This window comes from Falco peregrinus, chromosome Z (assembly GCF_023634155.1).
Source record: "Falco peregrinus isolate bFalPer1 chromosome Z, bFalPer1.pri, whole genome shotgun sequence".
In the NCBI taxonomy this organism is placed as follows: Eukaryota; Metazoa; Chordata; class Aves; order Falconiformes; family Falconidae; genus Falco; species Falco peregrinus.
Window position 1 is genome coordinate 74,480,060 of NC_073739.1, and position 27,267 is coordinate 74,507,326.

At 42.1% G+C, this 27,267-nt stretch overlaps 1 protein-coding gene across 8 annotated transcripts in view; it reads right to left on the minus strand.

Annotated features, from left to right (window-relative positions):
- UNC13B (unc-13 homolog B) overlaps positions 1-27,267 on the minus strand; it is a 214,303-nt gene that overhangs the window by 118,978 nt on the left and 68,058 nt on the right. For all 8 annotated transcript variants that reach the window (XM_055791161.1, XM_055791157.1, XM_055791165.1 and 5 more), the window contains 2 exons: positions 13,931-14,257; positions 11,996-12,086 (listed from right to left, as the gene is read on the minus strand). In XM_055791161.1, the coding sequence (XP_055647136.1) occupies positions 11,996-12,086; positions 13,931-14,257 (418 nt within the window). The remainder of the gene's footprint in view (positions 1-11,995; positions 12,087-13,930; positions 14,258-27,267) is intronic.

The following is a 27,267-nucleotide window of genomic DNA, read 5'->3' on the forward strand; positions in this document are numbered from 1 at the left end:
AGTCTGCTGCCCTGATTACAAGGGACAAGGGAGGAAATTTAAGGCAAAAAAATAATATGGCTGGATTTAGAAAGCCTCTGCAACGGGATGAAAACTGCACTACAAAGCAGGCTTTGATTACATTGGTGACCCAAGTCAACTGACTGAGAAGCCGGTTAGCCCCTTCAGCAAGTCTGTGATGGGAGGGACAAGCACAGTTTGACCAACACACACAAATACTGAGCAGGGATGGTGGGGGGTCATTCCAGTAGCTGCTGCCTCTGCTCTGTGCTCTCAGGTCTTGGAAGCCACTCCACCTTCACCAGAACTGGAGCAAGGCAGATGTAAAGACAGGATGAAAAAGGGATGATTCTAGCAGCTGTACAGACTTCTACATTAACTAGCAATTGCTACTGCAAGCTAAAAATAGAGCAACTTAATTAGGATGAGTGACACGTATCCATGTCACAAAATACGAAGGAGAGTGGTACTTGCTTAAAATTAGGTTCCTTAAATTAGGCATAACAAAATTCAGAGTGACTACACCAGCCAATCTATAGGTATTTGTGTAGACAAAACTGGATGCTTCAAGTACCTGTTATATGAGATACCATAAAAACACTTGCATGCTGCACTAGCACGATACACTGAATAAAAATAGAAAAATTTAAATAAATAGCAATAGAATTTAGCACTCTCAGTTTCTCAATAACAGTTTCTAAAAAATGTGTGTGTTATCTTAAAATACAAGGTGAATATTGACTCATTAACAAAAATAAGAAACAGATGGAAACACAGTTAAAATAAACTGATCTTTTACATAAAGATATCTCTATTTGTATTTTGTATATTCTTGTATGCCACAACCTAAAGTATTGACCATAGCGAGGGTAAATAGATAAATCAGTTGAAGGCTAAATCTAAACTCCCTTCTAGCTGGAGAGCTCTATTATCTCCTTTTTAGTACATATCACCGGTTTTGTCTTGATAGTCTGTTGCTTTTCAAGCTCTCCTGGAAAATAATTTTCCAGTGTTAGCTTTTTAAAACTTCTAATTAATATAGGTTCAATTGAAATTTACTGTCTAAATAAGCAACTGAAATCCCATGGGGAATTTTCATAATCTCATTTAAGAACAAACCTGTTCACTAACTACACCGTATTTTCTGAAACTGTTACCACTTGAAGATTTGTCAGAAAACAAAATTATACCTATGACATGTTCATTAGGCATGAGTCACTAATAACTACCATTCTTCAAGAGAACCCTCACACAGTCTAGCATCCTTAATATCTACTGCCTAACTGCATAGAAAAGCCACCATCCAAGAGGGGCTGCAATATGATTTTCACAATTTCACTTCAGTGACAGCACTAAGTAGCAAATACCTCTCCTACACACCTTTGGTCATGCTCTGAAACCCACAGGGTCCTGCAAGGCAGCACAGCTTAGCAGCAAAGGCAGGCGGGTGGGCAGTGTGAGCACAGCACGGCCATGCTATGAAAAATAGTTACAGAGGCTATGGTCCCACGGACATTTCTCACAGCCTACTTAGAGGCTTCCTGCATGATGAAGTCCATTCTTTGCTCCCACAGGCGACTGTCACATAATAGCTTTCATAAACAGACCCATTTTTAGATTAATTAGAAACAGAAAGGGCAAAGAAACCCATTTGGAAGCTGTTCACTAACGATTTGAAAAATTGCTTTCTGATTTCTAGCCTGAGTTTGTTCATAACCAGCTTATACCCTTCTGTTCTTGCACTAACATTAACCTTTAGCTTAAATAGCTGTAAACTTGCCAATATTTACTCCCATGCTCTATTAGTACATGGCAGCAACATCCACTCTCAGTTTCCAGTCTGCTGAACTGAGCCATACATCTCACACATCCTCAGCACCTCCCCTCCCAGGACTACCCCAGTGTCCTCTCTCCCACTTCTAGAACCTATTCTTTGATTTTTGCAATAGTTCCCACCTTCTCCAAATCATTTGCTGGTTTCCCACATGGCATATTAGAAAAATTATGGAAAAACAGGCAGATGAGACCTACTGCCCACCTGGTCTGTCACAGTGTAGCAGAAAGCAGCATGAAATTAGTGTTTTTACTATTTCCCATTTGACAGGCAGTAACACTTTCTTTCCCGCAGCAGCACTTCCTTTCCCAATTATTTCCACAGCCGTGCCAGCGAGGGCTGACTAAATGAGTCCATAGTTACCCAGAACAGCCCTTCCTTCCCTCTTCCTGATCCAACGTGTAAGCGTGGCTTAAACAGGATCCTTCTGGTTTTAGCAGGATACTCCCGTTGGCCAGAGGGTAGCACCGATGCTCACCCAGTACATCACCCTGCAAGCCTGAAGGCACAAGCTACTCTGTACAGCAAGGGACTTGCCGCCTATGGTATCCCAGTAAATCAGCACTCAAACTTAGCCAGCCCTGCCAGCATCTGGTACCTGCACACTTGAGCTATGGTTGAAAAGCTCAAGCTGCATTTGGGAGTTCACTCCAGCTTTATGCCTAAATCATCTTCAGTTTTATAGCCCACAAAGGATGAGAAGCTGTCAATGCACTTGGGAAATTCCCCCTGCAAACAGGTATCTGATACCCTGATGTTCTCAAGTGCCTTTCAGCAGAGGATGCACATTTACAAACCCAGCTCACAGACTGCCAGGAAAGGCTGCAGACATTTCCTTACAGATTCAAAAGCCAAGGAATGGAAGAACTGGTTCTACCTTTTCCACATACAGGTTTCAAATGCAACCGATGAGGAAGCACCAAAAAGCCCTTTCGAAAGTGCCAGTGTTTAACCATCACAGCAATGGAAATGAAGCCACACCCTGACCCAGGTCAGGCTCACCTGATCAGTCCTCCACAACGTCACAAAATTGTTCAGACCCTAAACTTGAACTGACAGTAGACAACTTGTTGGTGGCCATGATATGCCCTAAAAATCATGTCTGGGTGTCAAGAAAGGAGTCTGAATGCAAAGAAAGTTCTTGTATGACCTGGCAAAAACTACATCCTAATAGGCTGCATTCATTTGCTGTACCACAAGACCTTCAGATGGCTTGAAGTCAATAAATCACTGACATTAAAATGTGCAGAAAATCAAAATGCGGCTCTATTTTACATTCTACGTAGCACCATCCAGAACTGGAGTTCTGCTCTCTTCAGGCATTACATTAAGCATTATTAACAGCATTTTGACTTCCAAATGCTGCTTTTAGGTGGGGGTGGGGAGAGGGAAGAAATCATCTTACTTAAATCCAGATGCACAGTACTAGAAGATTCCAATTACAACAACCCTTACACAATTCCAAAAATTAGCTCAGAAGCATGCAAAGCAACCCTGCCCTACATCTAAACAAGTTGTGTAACCATGCAGCTTGGAAAACAAGAAACAAGTGAAAGAAAAACAAAAACAACACTAAAAGACAAAACTGTCATGTACCAAACCCCTTTTTCTGACCTACTGCCTTTTTTCTATGAAGTTATAATGTTATTCAAAGCATTTGTTAACATTGCATGAATAGTTAACGCTTCATTTATGGTGCTTTCAGCCAGTGCTGGTTACCTTATCTTTTCCCCAAGTCTTGTGCTTTGTAAGCCGTAAGACCACTGCTATCTCTCTGGTGCAGCATTTCTTGTACATACTGCTTCATTAATACACAACTCTGGGAAATATCCCCTCCTCCCACACAAAGTCTTAAAAATAAGAGTGTGAAGTCTGGCTCTCCCAACAGCCAATGCTATTTTTAAGGGCTGCGTATGTGGCAGGTAGGAGTCCCCCCACCCACCTCTCCCATTGCACCCCTATTCTGAGCAGGAGGAACTAACTTACTCAATGCCAGATGAAGCTCTCTCAGTTTCTACTGATGAGCACCATGCCTGAGTGCCATGTTGAGGTGGTCAGGACACCACAGGTTTCTGTGTCCCACTCCACATCAGACACAAGCCTCTATTGACTGAGCACAGTGCTGTAATTCTTTCTGCCACTACATCCCCAATGCAAGGTGCAAAGAGGGGAGTTCTGCATAAGGTGGCAATGGTTGCCTCACCTCTAACATTTTTAGTGTTATTCTGTTTCAGTATATACTATTTAGAGGACTTGGTCCACTCTCCAAACAGAACTGTGTTCCATTTTTTCCTGAAAGCTGCTGACAACTGCTGCAGCAAGTCCTGGGAAAAGACAAGCACTCGCTCGACAAAGCATTTGGAAGAGTCTTGGTACAAATGTGAAAGGAGGCTGGGCAGCATCAGACAGGGAAAAAGAGCTTACTGTAGTAGTTCATCCTGGTTCAGAGGTGCTCTGCACACCTGAACACATGGACAGTTCCTTCAGCCTGCAACACACACATCACTTCTGGAGGTAACAAACACAGGAACAGCTGTGACTGTATTGCCTAAGAGAAACGATGCCAAAGACAAAAAGGCAGCAGTTCTGGGCATGCAGTCTAATTGGGAACGGAGGAGCTCTGCAAGACATAGGTCATCTATGCACACCGTCAGCCCGCTGCTGCCACCCACACCATGCTCTCTGGTCAGCAGAGGTACTCCTTCCATGGAGAGGAAGGAAGGTGACTAAGACACCTCTTCCTTCAGAGAACACCAACTTGTCAGAATCAGTATCTATGTTATAGGACCACAATAAATTTGAATGGGAATAATTCTCTGGTCTAAGATGTCCAAACAGGGGGAGGGAGCACAGGGAAGTCATTCCCTAAAAGAGTGTTCCTGCTCACCAGTCAACACACTTTTCAAAATCATGGGAAACCTAGGTTAAAATCTCAGTATTACCCAGTTTAGATCAGGAATTAGAGTCCTGTTCACCCTTTATTCCAGATATATTCCAGCTTAAAGTGCTGGCTCTTCCACAGAGCAGTCTCCCATCTGTCATATCCCAGTCAACATCAAAAAGTTAAAACCAGAAAGTCTAACCCCCCGCTCACCACAAAAGACTCCACACTTTGCAAAAGCAGCAGCCACTTTTCATCCAGCTTCACTCTAGAAGTCAAACACACATCAAGTGTTTCAAATTAAAAAAAAAAAAAAAAAGGAGAGATATAATAGCAGGCTATTCATATGCATCCCAGTACTGTCATTATAACCTTACAAGCCAAAGAAGTTCAGCCAGGCTGGATTACTTGAACTTAACGTGCAGTGCTGGCACAAAGCAAGAGATGCACCTGACAGTGAAGCATCACATGATTGTAAACTACATCCCAGATGTCGCACAAACACCTTCAGTTTATTTTTAAGAAAAAGCAATGAAATAAACCTCAAAAGAAAATTACAATTGGATTCCCATTCAAAACTTTCATAAGAATTTTGAATTATAGATGTGCAGAATCTAATACTATGGTAGATCAGGAAAGAAACAACGTCAGGATTCTTTGCTTTCCTGTGGAAGCTACACCTGATCTTGCAAGCCTGCAGGAGGCTTGCAGTGACTATAATATAATATTATATAATTGCAGTGAATATAATATAATTATAGGAAAGTTAGCTACTCACTCTGCAAATCCTGTTATGACTAAGAAAATTCCCCAAGTTTGTTTGGGTTGTTTCTAACGAGCAACGGGAAGGTATGGAGGAACTCTGTTGTCACTGAAGGGGACTGATGTCCCTTGTACTGGGGAATACAGACCACCAACACCAAAACTGGTTTTTAGCAGAGGTGAATTGAAGTTGAGTGTCAGTACACTTGCAGAAAATCCTGTTAGCAACTGAACAGGCTGCTAACTGCTCTGGTCATTATGAAAAGCATCTCTGACCATCATGTTGCTCCACAAGAGAGCATTTATCTTAATTTTAGCATAACTACTTTGAAAAGGGCAAGCCTGCTGATTTTTCCCACTGGAGATAAGGTTATCAAAAAGCTACTCAAAAATCACAACAGCAGTGAATGAAGGCACTATTTTCTTGTGTATACATAGAAATAATTATCTCTTTGCTGTAACGTAACTGTTAACATTCATTGTAAAGCAGGTTAAACAATGATAGTAGGTCTTGGAGAATCTCAGTAAGGCTAAATAAGCATGCATTTTATTCCAAACAGATGTGAATATGCAGGTATCATATTTAAGACACTCAGAGATGAAGGGAGCTTCTCCTCCTCTGATTACCGCATGTCAGCTGAACCTTTCCTCTCAGAGAGGCAACCAGAAGAGACCACAAACACAGGTTGTTCAAGCACTGGGGAACTACCCTGCACTAAAATCTGCCTCAGGAAAGCCGTGAAGGGCTTTGAGCAGTCCCACAAGGCTTGACAGCCTGCCAACGCAGATGCAACACAGGGAAGTAAGATTATGGCATGAGGAGATAGCAGAACACCTCCACTGCTTTTGTATTTAAATGTTTTGTAAGTAATTACTGTTGTGCAATCTGTAAGAGATCTGAAAGCCACACGCCTTTTATATATAAGGTATGAAGAAATCATTTTGCTGCCACTGTGAGCAAAGCCACCTCGCAACAGACAGTCTGCACTGCAGCTGGCAAGAACCCTCCAATCACACTTTACCTACACATACATGACGTTGCAGGAACACCTCGGGTGTAGGAACAGCAATTTCATGAGCACCAGGGTGTTCTACAGATTCTCACCAACACAGATCCCTGGGACATTTAACCAGCAATGCTGGTATTTTGGTGGAGGTTAAATACAACAGGTAGAGAAGATGTTTAACTGGTTATGTAGTTTTTCTGTATGAAGAGAAGTTTCTAGCAACTCTTAGAGTCACAGTGCTTCAGTTTGCTTCTTTGCCACTGTGTGGGAGGCTATGAAAATGCACAGCTTACTCATCTTCACGGGACTGAAAAGCTTTGTTGCCTAGGTGTCTTTTTAAGGGAAATAAAATGTTGAAACTATTGCATGGACTGCACTGCTCATGAGAGGCAGAAGGGGACAGTTTCTCACCTTTTGGTGACGGGCTCAAAGCAGGCATGTCCTCCGCTAGCCATCTGGGCTGGAGTATAGGACATGGTTTTACTGATCAGAGGGCCTGGATTCACATCAACTAGCAACTGAAACTGGCACCAGCTAGTGCCTTGCTGGTCTCCTCTATAACAATGGAAAACTGGAAAGGGCTCTTCAGGGCACCCCACAGCTACATAAGAAGAGAACTGTGGTGGTTTGCACCAATATTTTTCTTAAAATAAAAACAGGGCTTCACACTCCAAAATCACCAACGCTACACCCTCCCTGGGCCAGGGCTTTTAAATGTGAGACCCTGATGGTTCTGTTTGCAGATGCTTGATCAGAAGTGCCGACTGCTACAGGACATGGAAAAATAAGACTGAGGATAGGACTGGGTATCTGTAAGACTAGAGAACAGTCATTTAGTACCCCCACTGCAGATGCTTACCATATTCCAGAAAAATAAGGTAATGAACTACACCTGCCATCTCAGTATGTGATCTAGTCATGTAGCAGTCAAAAAGAACATGACTACTGACATTTAACAGGGACCGACAAACATTAAAATCAAAATAACTCAATATCTAGAAGAAGAAAAACCAAAGAGGCAACATTGCTCCAATGATTTTGTTTTTGAAATGAAAACAAGTAAATTGAGGTATTTAATCTCCTGATATAAACAAGGAAAATTATGCCTAAGACCTTTTTCCCCTGTAAATGAATTCAATATAAATTGACCCCACTCCCTCTTGTAATACTTAAATATACTTGAAAGAATTGGTAAAAGATGCAATATGACGACTTGACCGAATTTTTGCTCTTCTCCAGTCTGCCAATTCTTCTATGTTACAAAATCTCAGGTACACATCTGTGTGATTTTAAAAGTCAGCTGTGTCCCTAGCTGAAGGCTATTTCAGTTAAAGAGGGCTGCAAGGTGCCACTGAGGGACTGCAGCAGACAAGCTATCAATTAATCCCTCTTTGTAGACAAAGTTCTAAGTGTGAAGGTGAGAATTATTGAATCATTCCTCTAAGGGTCAACACCCCCAGGGTTGATTCTGCCATAATTAAGTTTTCTCCTCACAAACACAGAAAGAGAACAAATAAAACAGCAGAAATGAAGAAAAAACCACGCAAGCCATGCTTAAGCTTCTTTAACATGCACAGTTACAAATTTCTGTGACATTTTATAACTGTCCAGTCTTTATTAAAATACATTGCTTTGACTCATGGTGCTGTAGGATGCAGGTACATTACTGATATGAGTATTAATCTCTTTCCAGGTAGGAGGCTGAATTGCTCAGGGGATATATAATCAATATCACATATGGGAATTTCTTGGGTGTCTTTTTTCTTTTCTATCATTTAAATTTCAGCCAGATCATTAACAATTAAGAATCATAAGAACCATTTCAGCAGCCTATGTGAGAGGAATCCAGCAGTTCGGATCCATGAGCTGAAGCTCCATGTGTATTAATGAAATTATATTGCATGTTGAGGAAGGGAAACTTGGAAAAGAGCTGGAGGCATTGCTTTGAACATTAAGGACACAAGCAGCTGGTCCAAGCACTGGAACAAGAGAGAAAGATAGTCCTCTTGAGAGCTTCTAGGCAACAATGCAAGACGGGAAGATGTTAATAGTTTGATCACAGAAATGAGACATGACCTTTCCTAACTACCAACAGAACCACCTGGTTAAGACTATCACCACAGGGACCTTTAAAATCCTGATACCCATCTGGATACTCTGTACTCGTACCACTGACTCTCAAACAAGATCTAGGAATGAGCTGATGATGCACGAGGTACAGAGAGCAGACAGAAGAGATGCTCTTCTAGATTTGAGCAAAAGTACAGAAGAAATGAGGATGCAGTTGCATCTCAGAAAACTAACAGTCTTTCAGATACTTCAGAAGAAAAGGAATTAAGACAAGCTAGAAAAACACTATGTAATTCAAGAACACAGACTAATAAAAAAATCAGTAACTAGAGCTCATGAGAAGCAGGCTTAAAGGACCAGACAGTTCAGGAAGCTGTTAACAGCCATTGAAACAGCATTAACAGAGAAAAATCATAAGCTATTGCAGTGAGGAAGGAAAGGACATACAATGAAAGACCTGTACCCCTCTTCAGAGGGCTTGAATACTCTTCATGTGGAAGTTTTAAGGACAAGCATGACTGTACAGGAAAGAAATCAAAAAGCCAAAGCACTAAATTAAACACCTAGCAGTGAACTCACAATATGACAAAAAACCCCTATGGCTGCTACTTGCAGCAAGACAAAGCTATCATCAGATGGCATCAAGAAGACTGGAACATTTGATGCCTTAATTGCTTCAGCTCTTCACTGACAGTGACCAACTGCAGTCAAGCAGCTGACAGAGTATCGGGTTTTAAGAAAAGGAAAAAAGTTTAGCAAGTTATAAAAAACAGTCCACAGTAAAGGACAACAGATTTGAAAGTAAACAGAGAAGGTAGTTATTTCTAAGTCAGCTGGCCCTGGTAAGTCTTCAACCTTGGGTACTGGGTTCCAAGGCTGACAATCACAAAGTGCTAAGAACTTGAGAAACAGGCAGTGGACTTGAGCACTTGAAAAGGGCAAAGCAAGCATTCGCTTTGCTTACAAAATAGGAAGAGGAAGACTTGGATAATTATGAACATGCTAACTTGACTGCCCACCCCTCCCCAGGAAATAAGACTGGACAAACAATTTCAAATTTTCTAGAACATAAAAAGGAGAGAAATAACAGCAAGCATGGTTTCATCAAAAGTACAACTGTTGCATTTAACTTCCTTCTGTGACAAGGTAAACTAGTTTTAGCGGTAGGAGAATAACAGTACAAGTTTCATATCCTGAGGTCTGAATAAAACTGTTAAAATAGATGCAAGCACACTGGAAAAAATTATACTCAGGACAGAGAAACTCCAGGAATGTATCAAGTAGGGTCCCTCAGGCACCTCTGGTAGCGCACAGCCTGCCAGCCTGGGCACTACACAACGTTTTCACATACAACTTGAAGGATTTATAAGCATGACAGATTAGGAAGACACAATGTGCTTAAGGAGTGAAAAAAACAATTCTGTAAGAACAAGTGCAATTCAGCTGTAATTCAATGTAAGTACAGGCTAGGTAGAAAGCTGACAAAGCCCTTCTTCAGGAAAAACCTCAGGTCTAGAAAGGATAAGAAGTTAACTACACATCAGTGTTAGTTTGTGATAAAAAAGCACCATCACAGCAGGATACCAGATATCTTGGGGTATCAGGATCACAGTCTGGAAACAGTCTTCATTGCTCTGCAGAGCATGTGAGCAGGCTCTCAGCGAGGTTTCTACATTCAGCTTTGGACACTGCACTTCAGGAAATACAAAGAAAAGGAGAGGGGAAAAAAAACCCCAACCAAAAACCCCAAAAGACAGGCTGATTAAAGAGTGCCTAAAAAAAAAAATCCTGACAAGAAAAGGCTAAAAGACAAAGCATCATTTAGTAAACACGAGAAAAGTGAGTAGGGCTTCGTGCTCTCTTTGCAGCAGCCCTTCACTATTCCAGAGAGGAAGGGAATCCATTCTGCTTCTTTACTACTTGTCCTAATCATAAGAAATAGATTTATACAGCACAAGTGAGATCTAGAGCAGAGGTCAGGAAAAGCTTTTGGGCAGTAAAGACAGTTGAGCCCTGGAGCTGCCTGCTGGAAAACTCCATCTGATGTTTTTGGTTTTAAGGGAATTTTCGATGAATAACTGTGAAAGTCATCAAGGCAAAGCAAATCATGACATATTGCTATCACAACTACACTAGTGTTTCTGTAACAGTCATCTCAAAGCATGTCTTCCTTCCAACTCAGCAGAAGCACAAAGATTGATGCTGAACCACCTCATGGACCTCGTACTCTGTCAGAAAAATAAGAGAGAGAGATCCAGGGATAGGCATCACTGAACTTCTTGTCTCTTCTAGTATGTTTGTGCACTTGTTTTCCATAAGGCACAGAAAAAAACTGTTTTGCTTGCATGCTCTACAAAATCACAGCAGTTCCTTTTCTTCTTATATACGAAAGATGTTCTTAAATTTCAATTTCTATGTCATGCTGACAGTTCTGACCCAAATGCCTTCCTCTCAGAAGTAATCACACATTAATTGTTAGGTTGGAAAGAATTTATAATCCAGATAAACTAAAGGAAAAACTATCTCTGCTATGGCATTTCAGATGCCTCCCCAGACACAAAAAAAGAATAATAGTTGTTCTCCCAAAAATCTGCCACAAATCCAGAACAGAAAGAAAAGTCCTGCTACTGATAGATACTGTAGAATAACTTCTTACAAAAACGAAATGAGAGAGCTCTAGAAGAAAGTAGTGTTTCCAAATGAAATACATTAACACTGCACTTTGTGTAGTAGGCAATAGTTTATCATCTATAGAATATGAACACCATATGTTATCTTTCTGTGGGCATACAGATGGATGAAAGCGTAAGACTTTTTTTAAAAAAAAAAAACTTTTTGGGTCTTAATCGCTGTTTTCTAAAACAAGAGTGTTTACACTGTTGAAGAAAATGTCATAACCTTTTCCTTTTGACTTCCCAAATCAAGATTATTTATTTTTAAATCTTACTTTCATGAGATGGAAATACCAAGACTACTTATACACCCACTTTCAATTAGTATATGTAAAAATATTTGATGTAAAGTTTCCCAAGGAACATTTTCACACGACAAATAATACAGATAACTCCTACTAAGCTAACAAGCTATCCTCAAGTTGCCTTGAGAAAAAGTCTTCATTTTGAACAGTTTAACACAAATCATTACATGCCAGACATTATTATTACTATTGAAAAATTCTGAGCTAATTTATCTGCTTTTGCATCTTACCTGATATTCATCTCTAGTTCCACACAACAATGTTCAAAATGTTTGGTTGAATTAGATAGCTCTAAGACCATCAAGACATGCTGCAGTCCTATACAATACACTTAATTAAATTTTTGTCTGTAAAACATCAAAACTCTAAGAGGTGTCTTACAAGGAAGAAGAAATGAAACCTTCAGCCACAGATCTAAAACCCAGGTAGACACAGAAAAGGAGTGAAGCAATACTCCATCCTACCTCTTGAAGCTGCAGTCGAACTTTGCTAATGGCTCTAATCCAATGGACTCTTGCTGGAGGAAATGGTGGTGGCTCATTGTCACCATGGTAGCTTAAAGGCAAGAAACAGAAAACCACTATATGAAAAACACTCATCTGTAGCATTAAAGATTCAGCATTACACAGTGCAATCACAGCTTCAGAAGTAACCAAAGGGCTCCGGTCAATATAGCCCTGCTGTGGGAATTGAGAGGCTAAAGCAGAGGGTTCGTTATACACAGGAACTGTCTTGCAGATAGATGCGCTGAAAGATACAAACTAGGACACAATCCAGACCCAGGAGTAAGGCAATTTTGGTCACACCATCAGGAAAGCAGTCTGAAATACCCGATCAAGTCAGTTAAATACATTGGTATCATAACTGCACACGCAGAGAGGCAGATAGAACATTTTTCCATCCCCACACCTGTTGCAGGTCCCTTCTAATCTCTGACTCTTCCTGCTCCCTCCTACCGGTACAAATTTACAGCCCCTTTTCAGTGGAAACACTGGCAACGGGGCACAGCTGTGTTCTTCCCTACTGACTGCACCCTCTTCACACCACACTTCCATACAGCTTTGCAGGAGGGCACATATATCTGGCAGCAATGCTCCGTCTCAGTGCCCCATCTCACATTTTACACTCCCTAGCCTCACTATACATTGGGCCTTTGGTTGCATTCCTTCTTTCGTATGTTGCTGAGCTGTAAATCACCCAAACAGCTTTCCCTGCTGGCAAAGCACCCCACACTGCTGACAATATAAAAACAAAAAAAAAAATGTAGCTGAGAGCAACATGCCTTCATACTACCCGTCTACTCAGGTGCAACCCTAAGGAGCAATTTCAGAGCTCACTTCCATGCATGCTCCATGCAGACAGGGAAGTATTGCCAGAAAGTGGACAGAAAGGGAGCCAGTGATGCAGGAGCATCCCAGTCACATGCCTAAAGCAGCCTGAAATGGACTGTGTGAATAACCCTCCCTGTGAACAAATACAGGCCAGCCATTCCGGGACAAGACTACAGCTGCTCTATAAGAAGAAGAAAGCGAGTCAGAGTTTAAAATCAGTTCAATGCTTTTTCTAGTCTTGCTTTCCTTTTTTCATCTTTAGTGTAAGGGTTGCCTACACAGGAACTGCTGTGGTTAATTCTCTTCTGTAAGCACAGTGACACCAGCTGTACCCTCCAAAGGGTACAGACAGGCAGACATCTTCCCGTGGATCTAACTGAACCAGATGAAAAAAATCCCTCATACTTATGGAAGTATAACCATAACCACACTAGGGGCTGCAATGACTTGATTACTTCAAGGAAAAAAAGTCACTGCCAAAGTTAAGTAATGAAATTTGAAATTCCTGTAAAATCGGTACAAAGCCCAGGGCATTACTCCCCCAAGCTTAGCTGAAATACTTTTGAAGACTGTTTTCAATTCTGCTGACAGCTTGGAAAGCCCAAGTGCAAGGACAAGAAAGCCTGCCACAGTGAGTCAGAGCAGCATGTCTATCCATACTGTAATTCTACAGCCTACAACTACATAAACACTAACTCTAATTGTGGTAGCCTACTACACAAGAAAGGAACTAGTGCAGCTCTAACCATGACTACATGTAGTTCTTGGTTGCTCACAACAAGAAATGGAAGCAGCTATCTTTGGGCCAGACTACAGTCATCAAGCCAGAAACAGAAAATACAGCAAATGAGCTTCAAGGCACCAGCAGGTGCTCCTCTTCACATACACAGCAAACATAGTTTAAGCTTAGGCAATGTCTCATAAATAACTGGCCCTGCACATAAAGATGTTTCACAGATCAGCAACATCGAGTTGGTTGTTACGGAAGGATGCAAGAACAATGTGCATAATTTGCCCCAGGAAGCAGCAAAGAGATTAGTTGAAAAGAAAGTTAACAGCTTCACCTACCTCACTTGGGCTCTTGCATCAACATCCTTGGGCTTCTCAAGTTCCAGAGGTAACTTAGCTGCAGAATGGTCTGCATGTTTCTCCTCTGCCTCACAGATCTTCTCCTCCTCTCCTTTGCTGCAAGGCTCCTCTTGCTCTCTGAGCCATGCTTGACCATCCTTCTGGTAGCTGCTCAAACCATGGTAGGAATTATTCAACCCTCTTTCCTGGTGATCGTCTTCTTGCTCGGAGCCATGGGCACTTTCATGGGAATGGTCCAGCTCACTTAGGTGAGAGCTTCCCTGGCTGACGTTACAAGAGGAGCCGTATCTACTACTGCCAGCAGGACTATGAGAGAATAAGAAAGTCCATCAGAAAAAACAGTGGCTTGGAGAAATGCAAAGCAATCTGCATGTCTAACGAACTGAGTGGGACACTAAACATACTGAAAAGACAAGTTATGAAGTCATATTTAACTACTATAGTCCCTGAACTAGGTCTAGACTTCTGAACCTCAAAACTGTGGTAGGCACTAGAAGTACTTTACACACAGCCTACCAGTATATAGATCAGATATGCCAATGGTCTTTCTTGCACCAACTGATTACTTCTTCACCTTACATCAGCTAGAAACTGCCCAGTGAAGATATTCTAATAACCAGACAGGAATAAGAATGGAAACAGCAATTCAGAGTGGAAGTGTTTCTGTCTTCTGCAGTTTCACTGCAGCTAAGTGCTTACCATAACCATTTAAGCAGAGTATTGTTAAGTAGTACAGTTAACTTAAAGTTAACTTTATTTTTATATATATCTTACATGTTTACAATAAAATACATTGTAGTCAAGATTAAGGTTGTCAAGACTATGAACTGAAAACCTTTTACGAAAGTACAGCAGTTGTTCGAAGGCCATGTCTCACACCAACAGAGCTTTTTCAAGAATTTAATTTCTATAAAAAAGAAACACCACAGGGGTGTGATCTCTGTGACTCAAGGCACCACTTCCAGGACTGAATTCCTAGAATACTCGCACAAAATACACTGGATGGAAATTTCTCGTGCAGTCAGGAAAACTATGGACAAGAATTAAGCAGCACTAATGCTTCTCTCACTTGCACACCAGATAATTTGAAGCCAGATAAGAAGTTTTAGAGGCACAAATTTCACTTACATCATGCAGAGCTACAAGTTTAGTGAGGCTCTGTTTTGATTTTGGAGGGCAATTGTAATTTAACAGATATACAGGACTGAATACAGAATCATGAAATACTGATACTTTAAGTGGCTTTCCTAACTGCATGAAATAATCTTTGCACCGATTTTAGGAAGAAAAAGCATTAGAATACCTTCACTAATATCTCTGAAAATGTTTTAAAATCTTTAATAATATGAAATGAACCTTATTAGTTCTATAATAGATAAGCAGTATCTTTTAGCAGTAGTAAAATTACACACCTTTACCTTACACTTTGAAAACAAAATGCTCCTTCCTCCCAATACATTCTACCTACTGTTGCTTTTTTTCTTAGCAAACACAACATAATTATCACTGAACAATAAAGCAAAATTAATTGTACGCAGCAGAATTAACACACAAATCATGAAATTTCTGAAAGGCTCATGAAATAAGCACTAAGAGCATCTCATTCAGTGGGACACGGGATAAGATCATGGGAAATCCAATTAGACTTACAGAAAAAAGCATGGGAGAAGGTTAGAAAATGGTCTAAGGGCTTGTACGTAACTAGTCACTGCAGTTTGCCACATCCTCTATGACAGCTATCAGTAATACTACAAAGACTTGACGACAAATAGGGGATGGGACTGAGCTACAAACATCAGACATCAAGGGCAATATCTACTGCTGCTGTATTGCATCATAAATGGTCAAAAATTTGAAACCATTTATGATGCCTCATTTGTAACTAGCCTTTTCTCATTTGGTTGTTCCACACTAGTCAGATCTGCAACCTGTGTGCTAGGTTGAAGCACTGCTTCATTAGGAGCAGAGTCAAGCTCAGCTTCTTTCAACTCAGTCCCATCTGGTATGTGCTCTTCTGCCTGGTCTTCTTTCTGCAGTTCACCTGAAATCACGTTCTGCTGATCTTCTGACTCTTCATCAAACTTCTCTCCTAGCTCTTTGTTGGATGTATCATCAACAGCGCTTGCACCAGATGGTTCTTCAGAAGGTTCATTGTCTACAGTGTCAGGCTGCTTTGAAGGCAAGTTTATTTCTGTATTTGCATCAGTCATTTGATCTGAGACTGCAGATTTTGAGTTTTCATCTGAACTGACTGTTCCCAACACCTTGTCATCTGGTTTTGACAGCGCCTGTGGTGGTACATGTGGTTCCCTTTTGGCAGAGGTCTCCCTGTTGTCTTTTTGCCAGGGAAAGGAGAAATCTACCTTTTTCCCAAACACTGCTCCCTGGGCACTCTCTGGCTTACTCACCTTTTCTTCACTACCTCCTTCAAAAAGAGTTGAAGAAAGTTTCTTAAAGCTGGACATGAAACCCTGATCTGCCCCTTTATTAACAGAAAGTGGCTGCTGAGAGAAGAATGACCCAAATGGCTTTCCACTATCAGCAGATGACATAAAGCTGAATTTTGGCAAACTGGGCATGTTTGGCATTTCAAAGACTGGTTTACTACTGCTTGCATCTGGAGGAAAGTTATTAGGTTTACCCTGTTTCTTCAAGTCACATTTGGAAGCAATGCCTTCTGCAGGCACCTCATCAATTGCTAAATGTTTCTCCTGTTCAGCAGGTTTCTGTTCTACCTCACTTGTCTTCTCCTCATTCAGCTGGAGCACGTGAACACTGGGATCATCAGCTGGAGCTGTGGGTTCTGTAGCACTACTACTAATCATGTCCTGGTGATCAATACCAGCACTGGCCTGATCCTCAGTCACAGCAGGCTCCAATTCAGGTGTAGCACCCTCATCCAGCTGGGAAAGGTTTGTGTCTACCCCATTAGCTGGGGCTTCCACTTCCAGCTCAAGCCCATCAGCAGAGCCAGTCTGAATGACTTCAACAGCTGCCTTGTCTGTAGGAGCAGCCTGTTCCTCTGTTGCCTGTGAAGATCCCATATCCAGTTGGAATGGATTTACATCAGTCTGGTCAGTGGCCTCAGCCTGCACTGTATCAACTGCATTACTGAAATCAGACTGGCATGGCTTAGAATCTGCCACCTCAGAGGGCTGAGCATCATTACCCGGTTGCAGAACCTTGAGGGCCTGATTTTCACCGGAGACTGCTGTTTCTGGAGCGACGCTCAAAGGTTCCTCTTTGCAGGTTTCCAATTTCCTATCTTCCTTAGTTTCTGTTTTCATAGGAGACTCTCTTGTGGAGTCCTCTTCTGCTGAAACAGGTAATATACCGTCCTTCAGGGAACTCGTGACATCTCTTTTGGACTCTCTGACTGCAGCTGTATTTTCTGTCTCCCTAGAGTCTTTTGCTGAAACAGACCCAGTGACATCTTTCCCACTACTGCTTTGAGGTTTAGGGGTGGATTTTGGAGGCATCTCTTTTGGAGATTCTTTTGGACCTTTGAAGATGCCAAAGAGATCATTTGTGAAAGCTGGTGCTGGGCCACTTGGGAGGGATGAGAAACCAAAGAAAGAGGAGCTTTTCTTCTGTGCAGGAGGAGGTGCAGTAGCTTGAGGTTGGGAAAAGAAACCAGATAATGTTTTAGGTGGTTTCATTTTTGTCATGAAACTTGAAAACATTTCAACTGAAGAATCTAGTACAGATTTATCACTCTCAGATTCCCTAGGTTTATTTTGTAAATTAGGTATCTCTGGCATTTTAGGAGAGTGTAGCTCTTGTGCCTGTTGTAACATGTCACCAAGAGCTTGTTCAGGTAATTTATGTTCTGGCAACTCACGCTGTACATGTACTTCTTCAGAGACCACTTCATTTTTTATGTCACTCATACTATTTACATCATTTAAACTCTGGGAATCCATTTTTTCACCTAAGGCCATGCTATAACCTTTCTTTTCAGAAGCTTGTTCTTCTGAAGTATCAGGCTTTTCTTTATCAATAGGAAATGCATCAGTGTCTGCTTTCCCTGTGCTACCCGAAGCATCTTCTTCTGCCCCTAAGGAAATAGTCTGCTGGTCCTGAGAACCCTCCTGCACGCTTGGAGTCTGAAGGCATGGACGAGAAGCAGCCGAATCGGTTCCTGCAGCATCATCAGTCTGTGGAAGCTTCTTTAAGTCACCCTCTTCAGCCACCTCAGCAACACTTTCTACATTTTCCACTGCCGGCATTTCTGATTTATCTTCTGGAATCATGACATTACTAGACATTTGTTTGCCAGTCACCGCTGCAATAATATCAACTTCTTTTTTATCGTCTGCATCTTGTTGCCTGGCGGGACTGCTAATTTTGACAACAGAGTCAACAGAGATATTTTGTTTCACATGTGGCTTAGAGTTCACTGGTTTAGCTGGTTTTGTATTATTCTCCTGTCCTGGAGCCGTTGGTGGCTTTTCATCCAAAAAGGATGTCAAATTAAAGAAGCTAAAGCTAGTGCTTCTTTGAGGTATGCTCTTCTCAGCAGTTGGGCTGCTGGAGAAGAAGGAGGGCAGACGAAACAGCCCCTCTGTTTCTTGCTGCTTCCCACTAGCAGGAGCAGGTGCTGAAGGCTTTGGTTCGTCTGATCCAGTGAAGAAGGAGAATATGCTTCTGCTAGCTGTCTGTGCTGTCTGTGATTTTGAAGCAGTGATATCAGGAAAGCTGAATGGCAAACTGAAACCTGACTCTTGAGGTGCCTGATCTGGCTTTGGTTTTGCCTGACTAGCTGTGCCTCCTGGACGATCTTCTCCACGTTGCTTTGGTATAACCCTGGGCACGCTGCTTTGCTGCACAGCTGACTGACCCAAATGGCTTATTCTGGGATCTACACCCTTCGGCTTCTGTGAAGCATCTCCAGGAGGCACTTTTTTACTCTTAGGAGACTCCTCCTCAGGTTTTGTTCTTTGTGGTTCTGTTTGCACCCCAGGGCCAGGAGAGACCTGCCTGTCTGTGCCTTCTGTTCTCACCCCTGCCTTAGGGGTGGACGACAGACATGGCATACTGGCACTCTGAAGACCCCCAGACTTCCCAGTTTGTTGTCTCAACTCAGCCACAGTTCTGCTATTGGTTTTTGCCAGAGTCACAGTACTCGAGACTGGTGGAGAAGACACAGCCTCCACTTTGAAGAGATCTCCAAGGGATCCAAATAATGATGAGATGCTGGAGGTTTCCTTCTGTTCTGGCTGTATCACCTTTTCGGGCTGTATCACCTTTTCGGGCTTATTGCTTCGACTTTTTTCCAAATCAGGTGGCAGCTGTGGTCCTTTGCTTACTTGCGTTTTAAAGAAATCAAAAAACCCAGAAGCTTGGGTTTTGCTGGCAGCTGAGCTTGCAGGAGAATCTTCTCCAAGACTGAACAACTTCAGAGCACTTTTGAATAACGTCTCCTCAGGCTCAGTGGCTGGGTGGCTCTCATTTGGCTGTGGCTGACTCGGTTTGTTAACACTTGCACGCCCTTCAGGATGCCTGGAAGCTGGTGTTGCTTTAACAGGTCTCTCTTCTCGTACGGGCCTGTGGTCTGGAGCAGTCTGGCTCAGCTGAGAAGGAGACTTTCTTAATCCTGTTTTTTTAACAGGGATGTTTTCATTCTGATTTAATTCTGGCTTTTCGTTTCTAGCAGCCTCCAAATTAAGTTCTGAGGAAGTATTTCTTCTCGATTCTGATGTAACAGGCAACTTCTGCCCTGCTTCTGCCTCATCTAATTTTCTATTTGGTGCAAGTGATAAAACATCGGTTTTATTTTCAGATGACTTTGATTGTGTGTCTGTTCTCTTCAAGGCAGAATCTTCTGATGCAGGGTCAGGATGCGCAGGCTTTCCAATTAGTCCACCCAAAGCAGAAAATAAAGAGCTAACTTTGTTCACTGGTGTTTTCTTATCTTCCTCAGTCTTTTTTACTTCTGTTACTCTCTCAGTCGATGCCACAGTTTCCTCAGCTTTAGGAGCAGATTGAAACAGATGGAAATGAAAGAATCCTGATGACCCACTCCCAGTAGTTGTCACGGGGACGGCCTTATCCGCTTCCTTGGTGTGGACTTCCTTACTCAGCGGTTTATTGAAAGCTGCTCTGGAATGTGTTCTGAGATCAAGGGTTAGCGGAGACTCCTCTGAATAATTCACAGTTTCCTTCTCAGGTCTAAAATCTACTTTGAGTTTTTGAAGCTTATAACCCGAGAAGTCTAACGGCTGCTCTCTCTGATAATAAATAGACTCTTCAAACATTTGTGAAAAAGTCTCCAAATTCATGTTCATTAGCTGATCACTCCTCTGCAAAGCTACTGACAAATCCAGGGGTTTATTTGTTGTATAATTATCTAAAGACTCTTCTTCACAAAACCAAAAGAGCTCATCTTCGCTGCCAAGAGGGACTTTAAAACCACAAACAGCAATTGTGCTGTCTTCTAGCACAGCTCTTGGAATGGAATCCATCTGCAAATGATAATCCCAGCAGTCCGGGTAGGAATACGTTTCTGGAGCACACATGTAGACATACTGTCCAGTGGGATCAGTGAGCAGCGAATATACATACTGGCTATCACTGTACATGTAGTATCCACAATCACCATCTTCTGACGGCCACCACACACCATGCTCAAGCATCATTAGCCACTCCTGATACTCCTGGCTATAAGACGAGTACATAAAGCTCTCATCCATACTTAGAGTCTCTTGGTCAATTAGAGTCCACATAGTTCCATCACAGCCAGAGGAGTAGCTTAAATCCATGGGCAACTCTTCTAATGAGTAACTGCCATCTCTTTCAAATGGTGGAAAGTTACTATAACTTTCATTGAGAGAATTAGCAGCCCACGCATCATCTTCTGAACAAACATCTTGAAACATTAACTGGTCAAATGACTCATATGACATCACACTTAAGTCTAAACTCTGTCTATCAAAATCGGCATTAGTCTGCCAATCCATCACATTTGCATTTCCATCCTTTTTACAGAGATTCACTACCGTATCATTTTCAGGCCAGTCCAAGAACTGAGGGGGTGGAACAGAGTTCTGGTTTAACACATAGTAAACTGGTACTGCTATTTCATTAGTGTCAGCCAGCTCCCTCACTTCATATTCCCATTCAAAGCTAGAATGGCTTCTTGTTTCTTGATAAGCTGAGTACTGCTCCGTAAGATTGGAGCTTTTATTAGTCAAATTGAGAAATTCATTTGATCCTTTGTTTAAAAGAGTTGGTAAAACTCTACATTCTGCATCCTGATAAGGGATACGCCTACTATTTAGAGGTTTTCCAGATAAATCCTGTACCTTGTCTTGAAGGTTTATAGCACCAGGGGACACAGGATGCCCGCAGCGGGGAACATGCAGCTCAGCTGTTTTATCTGTTCTTGCACTGGACAGACTGTCAGTAGTTTTGGAAGATGCCATCGTTTTCACATTATCCAGTTTCTCCTTTGGTTTAGGCAAGAGATTTTTTATGAAGCTGGAAGCTTCCTGCTTTTCTCCAGTGCTGCTCTGAGTGTCAGAAGCCACCTCCGAGTTGCTGGGTTTTGTCTCTGAGCTAGATTCCTCACCTCTATCAAAAAGCTTCATGAAGCCTAGAGAGTTTGTTTTCACCTTCTCTTGCTTACACTCAGACAAGTTTTCACTTGAAGCAAATTTAAATAAGCCAGATAATAATCCAGGAGAAGTGCTTTTCTGGCCATTACTCTCACCTTTAGCCATCAAATCTTGATTATTGGCTGTGTTTTCATCGGAAGAAATGTGGAGAAGCCCGGAAAGAAAACCTGTTGTGTGCTTCTTCTGCATATCGTCTGCACTTGCAGCTTCTGGAGCTCTGGCTGAAGAGGTGGATTCAACTAAGCTGTCATTTAAGTCTGGTACATTTAGTCCTTCTCTTGTCAACCCTCCTTTTACATTTCTGGGTTCTTCCTGAGTATTCTTAGTACTCTGCTGCTCTCCTGCAGCCTTAAAGACAGCACAGGCACTCTCCTGGTGTTTTATTCTATTTACTTGGGCACTAGATGAGTTTTCTTTAGTCGCGTTTTTTGTTTGTACAAGTTCCCCCTTATGGTCTGCTAAATTTGGAACCGAGCTAGATTTTAACGAAATGGTATTTTCTGTATTACTGTTTTTGTCTTCCAGCAAAGAAATGCCACTAGAACTCTGATGACTTCTTTGGTCCTGTGAAGGTGCTACATTTTCTGCAGAAGAAAACTTAAATAATGAAGGAAAAAAGCCTCCTTTCTCATGTGTATGTTCCTGCTTTTCTGAAAAACCCAACCCACTGAAAAAAGGAAGTTTCCCAGTGAAAGGAAACGTGTGTTCTTCATTTGATGAACTGTTTTGTCTTATATCCTCCTCAGACTTATGGCCTTTAATAAGCCTGGATGTACTTTCTTTCTGCCCTTGTTCAGCAGAAGGAAGCAACAACTGACTCAAAGACTTTTTGAGTGGACTGAAAAAGCTTTCAGATGCTGTACCCTGATCTTGAGGCTGTGGGTTAAGTTCCACATTACCTCTGCTTTGGGTATTTCCCTGTCCATGACCTGCAGTATGCTGATCCCCTAAGGAATTTGCAGGAGGCTGCTTCCTGGCAGCGGGTGCACCCTCCTTCACAGCGGCATCTGGCTGACTTGTAACATGATGCAAATCTGACTGCTTCTGTGGCACCTCCTGCTGCTTGGGAGCCAAGAGACCATCCAAATTGGCTTTCAGGCTGAAGGAACTGACAGAGTTTGTAAGCCTGCCAAAGATTGAAGACACAGAAGTGCTATTTGCGTTTACCTCTGCCTCACTTCTGGTCTCACCCATCCCTGTCTCTGGAACAATGCTGCTGGTCCTGGCTGCCGTCTGTCCAGATGGTTTCTCACTTCTGTTTGCCCCATCAACTTGCACAGCATGGCTGTCCTCCTTGGTGTGCTCCTCTTTCATGACTTCTTGTTTTGGCACTTCCTTCTCAGAGAAGATCTTTAAAGGATTAAACAAGCCTAGAACAGAATTTATAACTAAATGTTGGTTCTGCTGGCTGCCAGCAGTAGTTCCTTGTGACTGATGGAGATGATGTGGCGCAGAAGCTTTACTGTCCGATTCAGTGGTTTCTGGATTGCTGGAGTTTATGTTCTGGGCTTTTTTATCACCACTCACTTGGGGTGGTAGCAAAGAGTGAATGGAGAACTTGGTGTCAGCTTTATTATCTGCTGTCACTCCAGAAGATGAACTCTCGCTTTTGGGCTTACTAGAAAATACACTTGCGATTCCACTTTCTGATGAGTTTCTGGTTTCTGTCTTCTCTGGAGTGGAAGAAACAAGCTTTTCAACAGAAGCTGTAAGCTGCTTTGTGCTTGACCCCACCTTTTCAGTGAAAGAGCTGAACAGAGAATTCATTGTATTCTTCACACCTGACAAGTCTGGGAGAGATTCAGATTTGCCCTTGGTGCTCTCCTCCACAGCAGGATGTTTGGTCGGTTCAGACTTCCTAACTTCTACTGAATTATCAGTATTATCCTGCTTCAGTGACATGCTCTCACCATTTTTTCTGGTCTCTGGCAATGTACTGAATTTGCTGATTTCTTCCTCCTTTTCAGCCAAGTACTCTGAAACTGATTCTACCAAACACTGAAGTTCATCCATCGTGTCTATGTACTCCTCGCTGGGTTCTTCAACAGGAGACAGCATTAAGTCCTGCACAGGATGACCATGCTTGTTGCTCCCTTTAGTATTGTGTTTTTTATCACAGTTAGCCTTTAACTGGGAGCCCAAATTTGCAGGGTAGTTAACAGTGAGGTTTCTCAAATGGCTGATGTCAGAATCACACCACGTTTGTGAAAGTGTAGCCAGTTCCTCCATTTCATCATCTGAAACAGGCGAGTACTGGAACTCATCAGAAGCACTGCTGTCAAATTCCTCAACAGCACCCACTGGCACAAAAGTGTTATCCATCACCCCTGTGAGTTTCATGTCTTCACTGTTGCTGAGGTGAAGTAAGCCCTCACGGTTCACTCCCTGCTTGTTAGGCAACTTGCCACTTTTAACCATTAAGCCATTTTTGTACGGACGCAAGATGGGATAAGCAGGCAACCGTTTCTTACTTTCAGAGCTACTGGTGTATTTTCCAGTTCTATCGTATATTGGGAAATCATCATTAGGTTCAGAACTAGTTGCCACACCATTAAAATAGATAGTTTTCTCCCCAGGAAACTGCAGACCTTCATTACTTTGCAGGCTTACTTGTTCACTCTCATCAAAGTTGTATCTCAGCTTCTTTTTCCTTCTCCTATCTATTGTATCGTATTCCTGAGGATACCTAGGGACATCTACAGACCCTGATTCCAGACACACGTTTTGGTAGCACCTTGATCTTTCACAGTGATTGAAATTTTCTCTTTTTGACAGAGTTTGCATCTTTTTGATGTTTGTTTCCTGCCACCTTCTATTTTTATGACTCTTTTCTAAGAACTCCTCTATCAGCAGTTTTCCTAGCTCTTCATAGTTACTCTCCTGTTCTTCTTCTCCATCTTCTGAGTTAAATGGAATGATCCTGACTCTTTCATTTCTAGCTAGAGATCCTTGTCTAAGGTGAGAAATAAAAGGGGTAGGAGAAAAAGGAAGAGAGGCAGCAAAAAAAAAAAAAAAAGGAACATTTTTTAAAAGAAACTCAAAAAGGACAGAAAAATAGTAATGAAAAAACATGCATTAAATAAAGGAAAAGTAAAACCAGAAACATCTAGAGATAACAAAACTGAAAACCTGTCAATCTACCACTGTTACAATTCAATCAGATAGTCAGAAAAAGTAGCATGGGTTATGATATTCCACTGGCTACAGCTGCACAAAATTTAGAAATGCCTGTTTGACAGAGAACAGTGATCAAGTAAGGGCACACAGCCTTGGCTGTACCAGTACTCTGCTGTTACTGTAATAAGTGACTTTTATCAGCATGCCTAAAAAAGTAACAGGACTACTTTGAGATACATTGCCCACGCGCACCATTCCACTATGCTATGCATGCATTTCCGTCACTCTAGGCTGCGGACTTTGTTTTAGCAGTATTCATCAAGCACACAGGCACTGTGTTTCTCCCAAGGGTGGCTACAGAGCAGAGACTGCATGCAAAGACTCAGGAGTCACTGGACTCCAGTGGGGACCAGGGACAAAATGCAAACTGTGCACACCAACAAGATGAGGAGTTCCAGCTGCTCCACCACTCCTCTTTGCTGGGAGGGTTTGCCCTTCAGCTGATGCCCTCAGGGGGTGCCACCAACACAAAATTAAGATTCTCAGACCTGTTACTGGATCAGAAGGCAAAACAAAACATTGGCGATGGATATTAGTCTATTGTAAAGCACCAGGTGCTCCCCAGGATCTGTGCTTCCCATTTATAACGCACCTAAAGAGATCCAGCAATCTATACTTGTCATTGTGGTAGAATGGATTAAAGCAGCTAGTGTTTTGCTACCAATCTGAAGCTCCCTAGAAACCCGAGTAAATGATCCCTGGGGTTTTGAGATTAGTTTCTAGCCCTTGGTTAGGATTATCTCAATTGTTCGACGATGCAAAGGCTAGCATGGCAAGAAAGCTTCCTCTTTTATCTAAATCTCACAAGAGTTACTGCCAGCATCCATAAAAACAAACAGGTAGAAACTGCCTATAAAAAAATCAAAACGCTCATCTGAATGACGCACTGCAGCTTTGTCTCACATCATTCATTCATTGTTGAGAACTAAGGAGCACGAAGGCACACATGCCCTGACCCCATAAGAGCAGGGCAAGACAAAGGAAAGGGAAAAGGGCACACGGGCATTGTATGGATACTGCTCATGCAAGAGTCTTCACCTTGAGAGTTGCACAGGGCACTCCAAGATAGGATACTGATAGGGTAACCCTGGAAGAGAAAGAGTTCACTGCATTTTCACTACTGCTGGTTTAGTGCTTTATTTCCACCAGTATTAGCTAACTTACACTAACTGGAAAGATACTCATTACTTTAAATATGCCTTGTTGTACACAGTTTAGAACACTTACAACACTTCTTGCTTGCAATTTTAAGCCAGTAGTTGAAATAAGTTTCTTAGAAAGGCTAATGAAATTTAAAAGACTCCCAGGGACACCATAGTTACTGGATCAAGTTCTTCCAAATCTCAGCTGAACGCAATGGGTGAATGCCTGAAGAGCTATTAGCTGTAAATGCTGCACCAACAATCTAGGCATAAAGGAAATTACTGTTCTTTCTAATTGTGCTCCTCCTCCCATAAGAGTTTCCCCTGCTATTCTACAAAGCATTTTACTAGAAGTAAAGCAATGACAAGTCCAACGCCTGAAAGCAGAAGATGACAACATCAGCCCAGAATTAAACTACTACAGACCTGAAACAGAGCCAAGGCAAACAGTGAGTTTTGTAACAAACAGCTGAAAGGTATCACAAGACCACTTCACAGCAGCCACAGCAAGGAGACGGGCACACAGTCTGCAAAGAGGTTAACCCACCTATCATACAGATCTAGAGAGCACCTGCTCTCTAGCAAGCACTGGCAGCTTGTCATTTGACTAGACTCAGATGCGGACTCAAGGTCATTTCGGCCACTCACAATGGAATCTATGCTATCGCATCGCCTTGGAAGTAAATAGAGCAAGAGAGCAAGGGAGACATGGAGGACACATGGTTATACAAAATGAACTTTGCAAAGAAAGGTTAGTGCCTAAAAAACACATCTGAGGGGAAGATGTCTGCTATTCTGAAGCCAAACTGGCTCTTGGCAGCAAAACACACTCCGAAGATAAGCAGGAACAATGCTTGTTATCCTTAGGAGAGGGGGGAATAAAATTCATGTGCTTCTATCAAAGTATCACAATCACATGTAAAACTGATGAGGAAGACCAGAACTTTTCCAGTCAAATTCAAATGTGAAAAAAGCCCAGGTGTAAGTACAGCCAGTTTCAATAGGAGTGTTTTGGCACAGACAACTTTTTGCCAAATTCAAGATAGGTTCTAGCAGAACCTTGTCTGGTTCCTCTGTGCCTGTACAGGACAGCCTTCTACAGGCTGTCATTTCCCCAGCAATCACCAGCTGCAGTTTTCCAGGAGCACTGATTTAATCAGGCGGCTGCCTGGTCCACAGCACTTAGAGCTGTGAGGAGCAAAAGTCAAACACCATTTGGTTTTGCAATACTCAGCTACAACTGGATTTTGAAAATATTTATTTTGGTATCTACCCATGTGCTTCTTTTCAGCCAGCTCTCCTTAGAAATACCCTTCTGACAAGAAAGAGAATCTCACATAGCTTTTTTGGAAAGCTTATTTGCATTTCCTAAGTTTTAAGA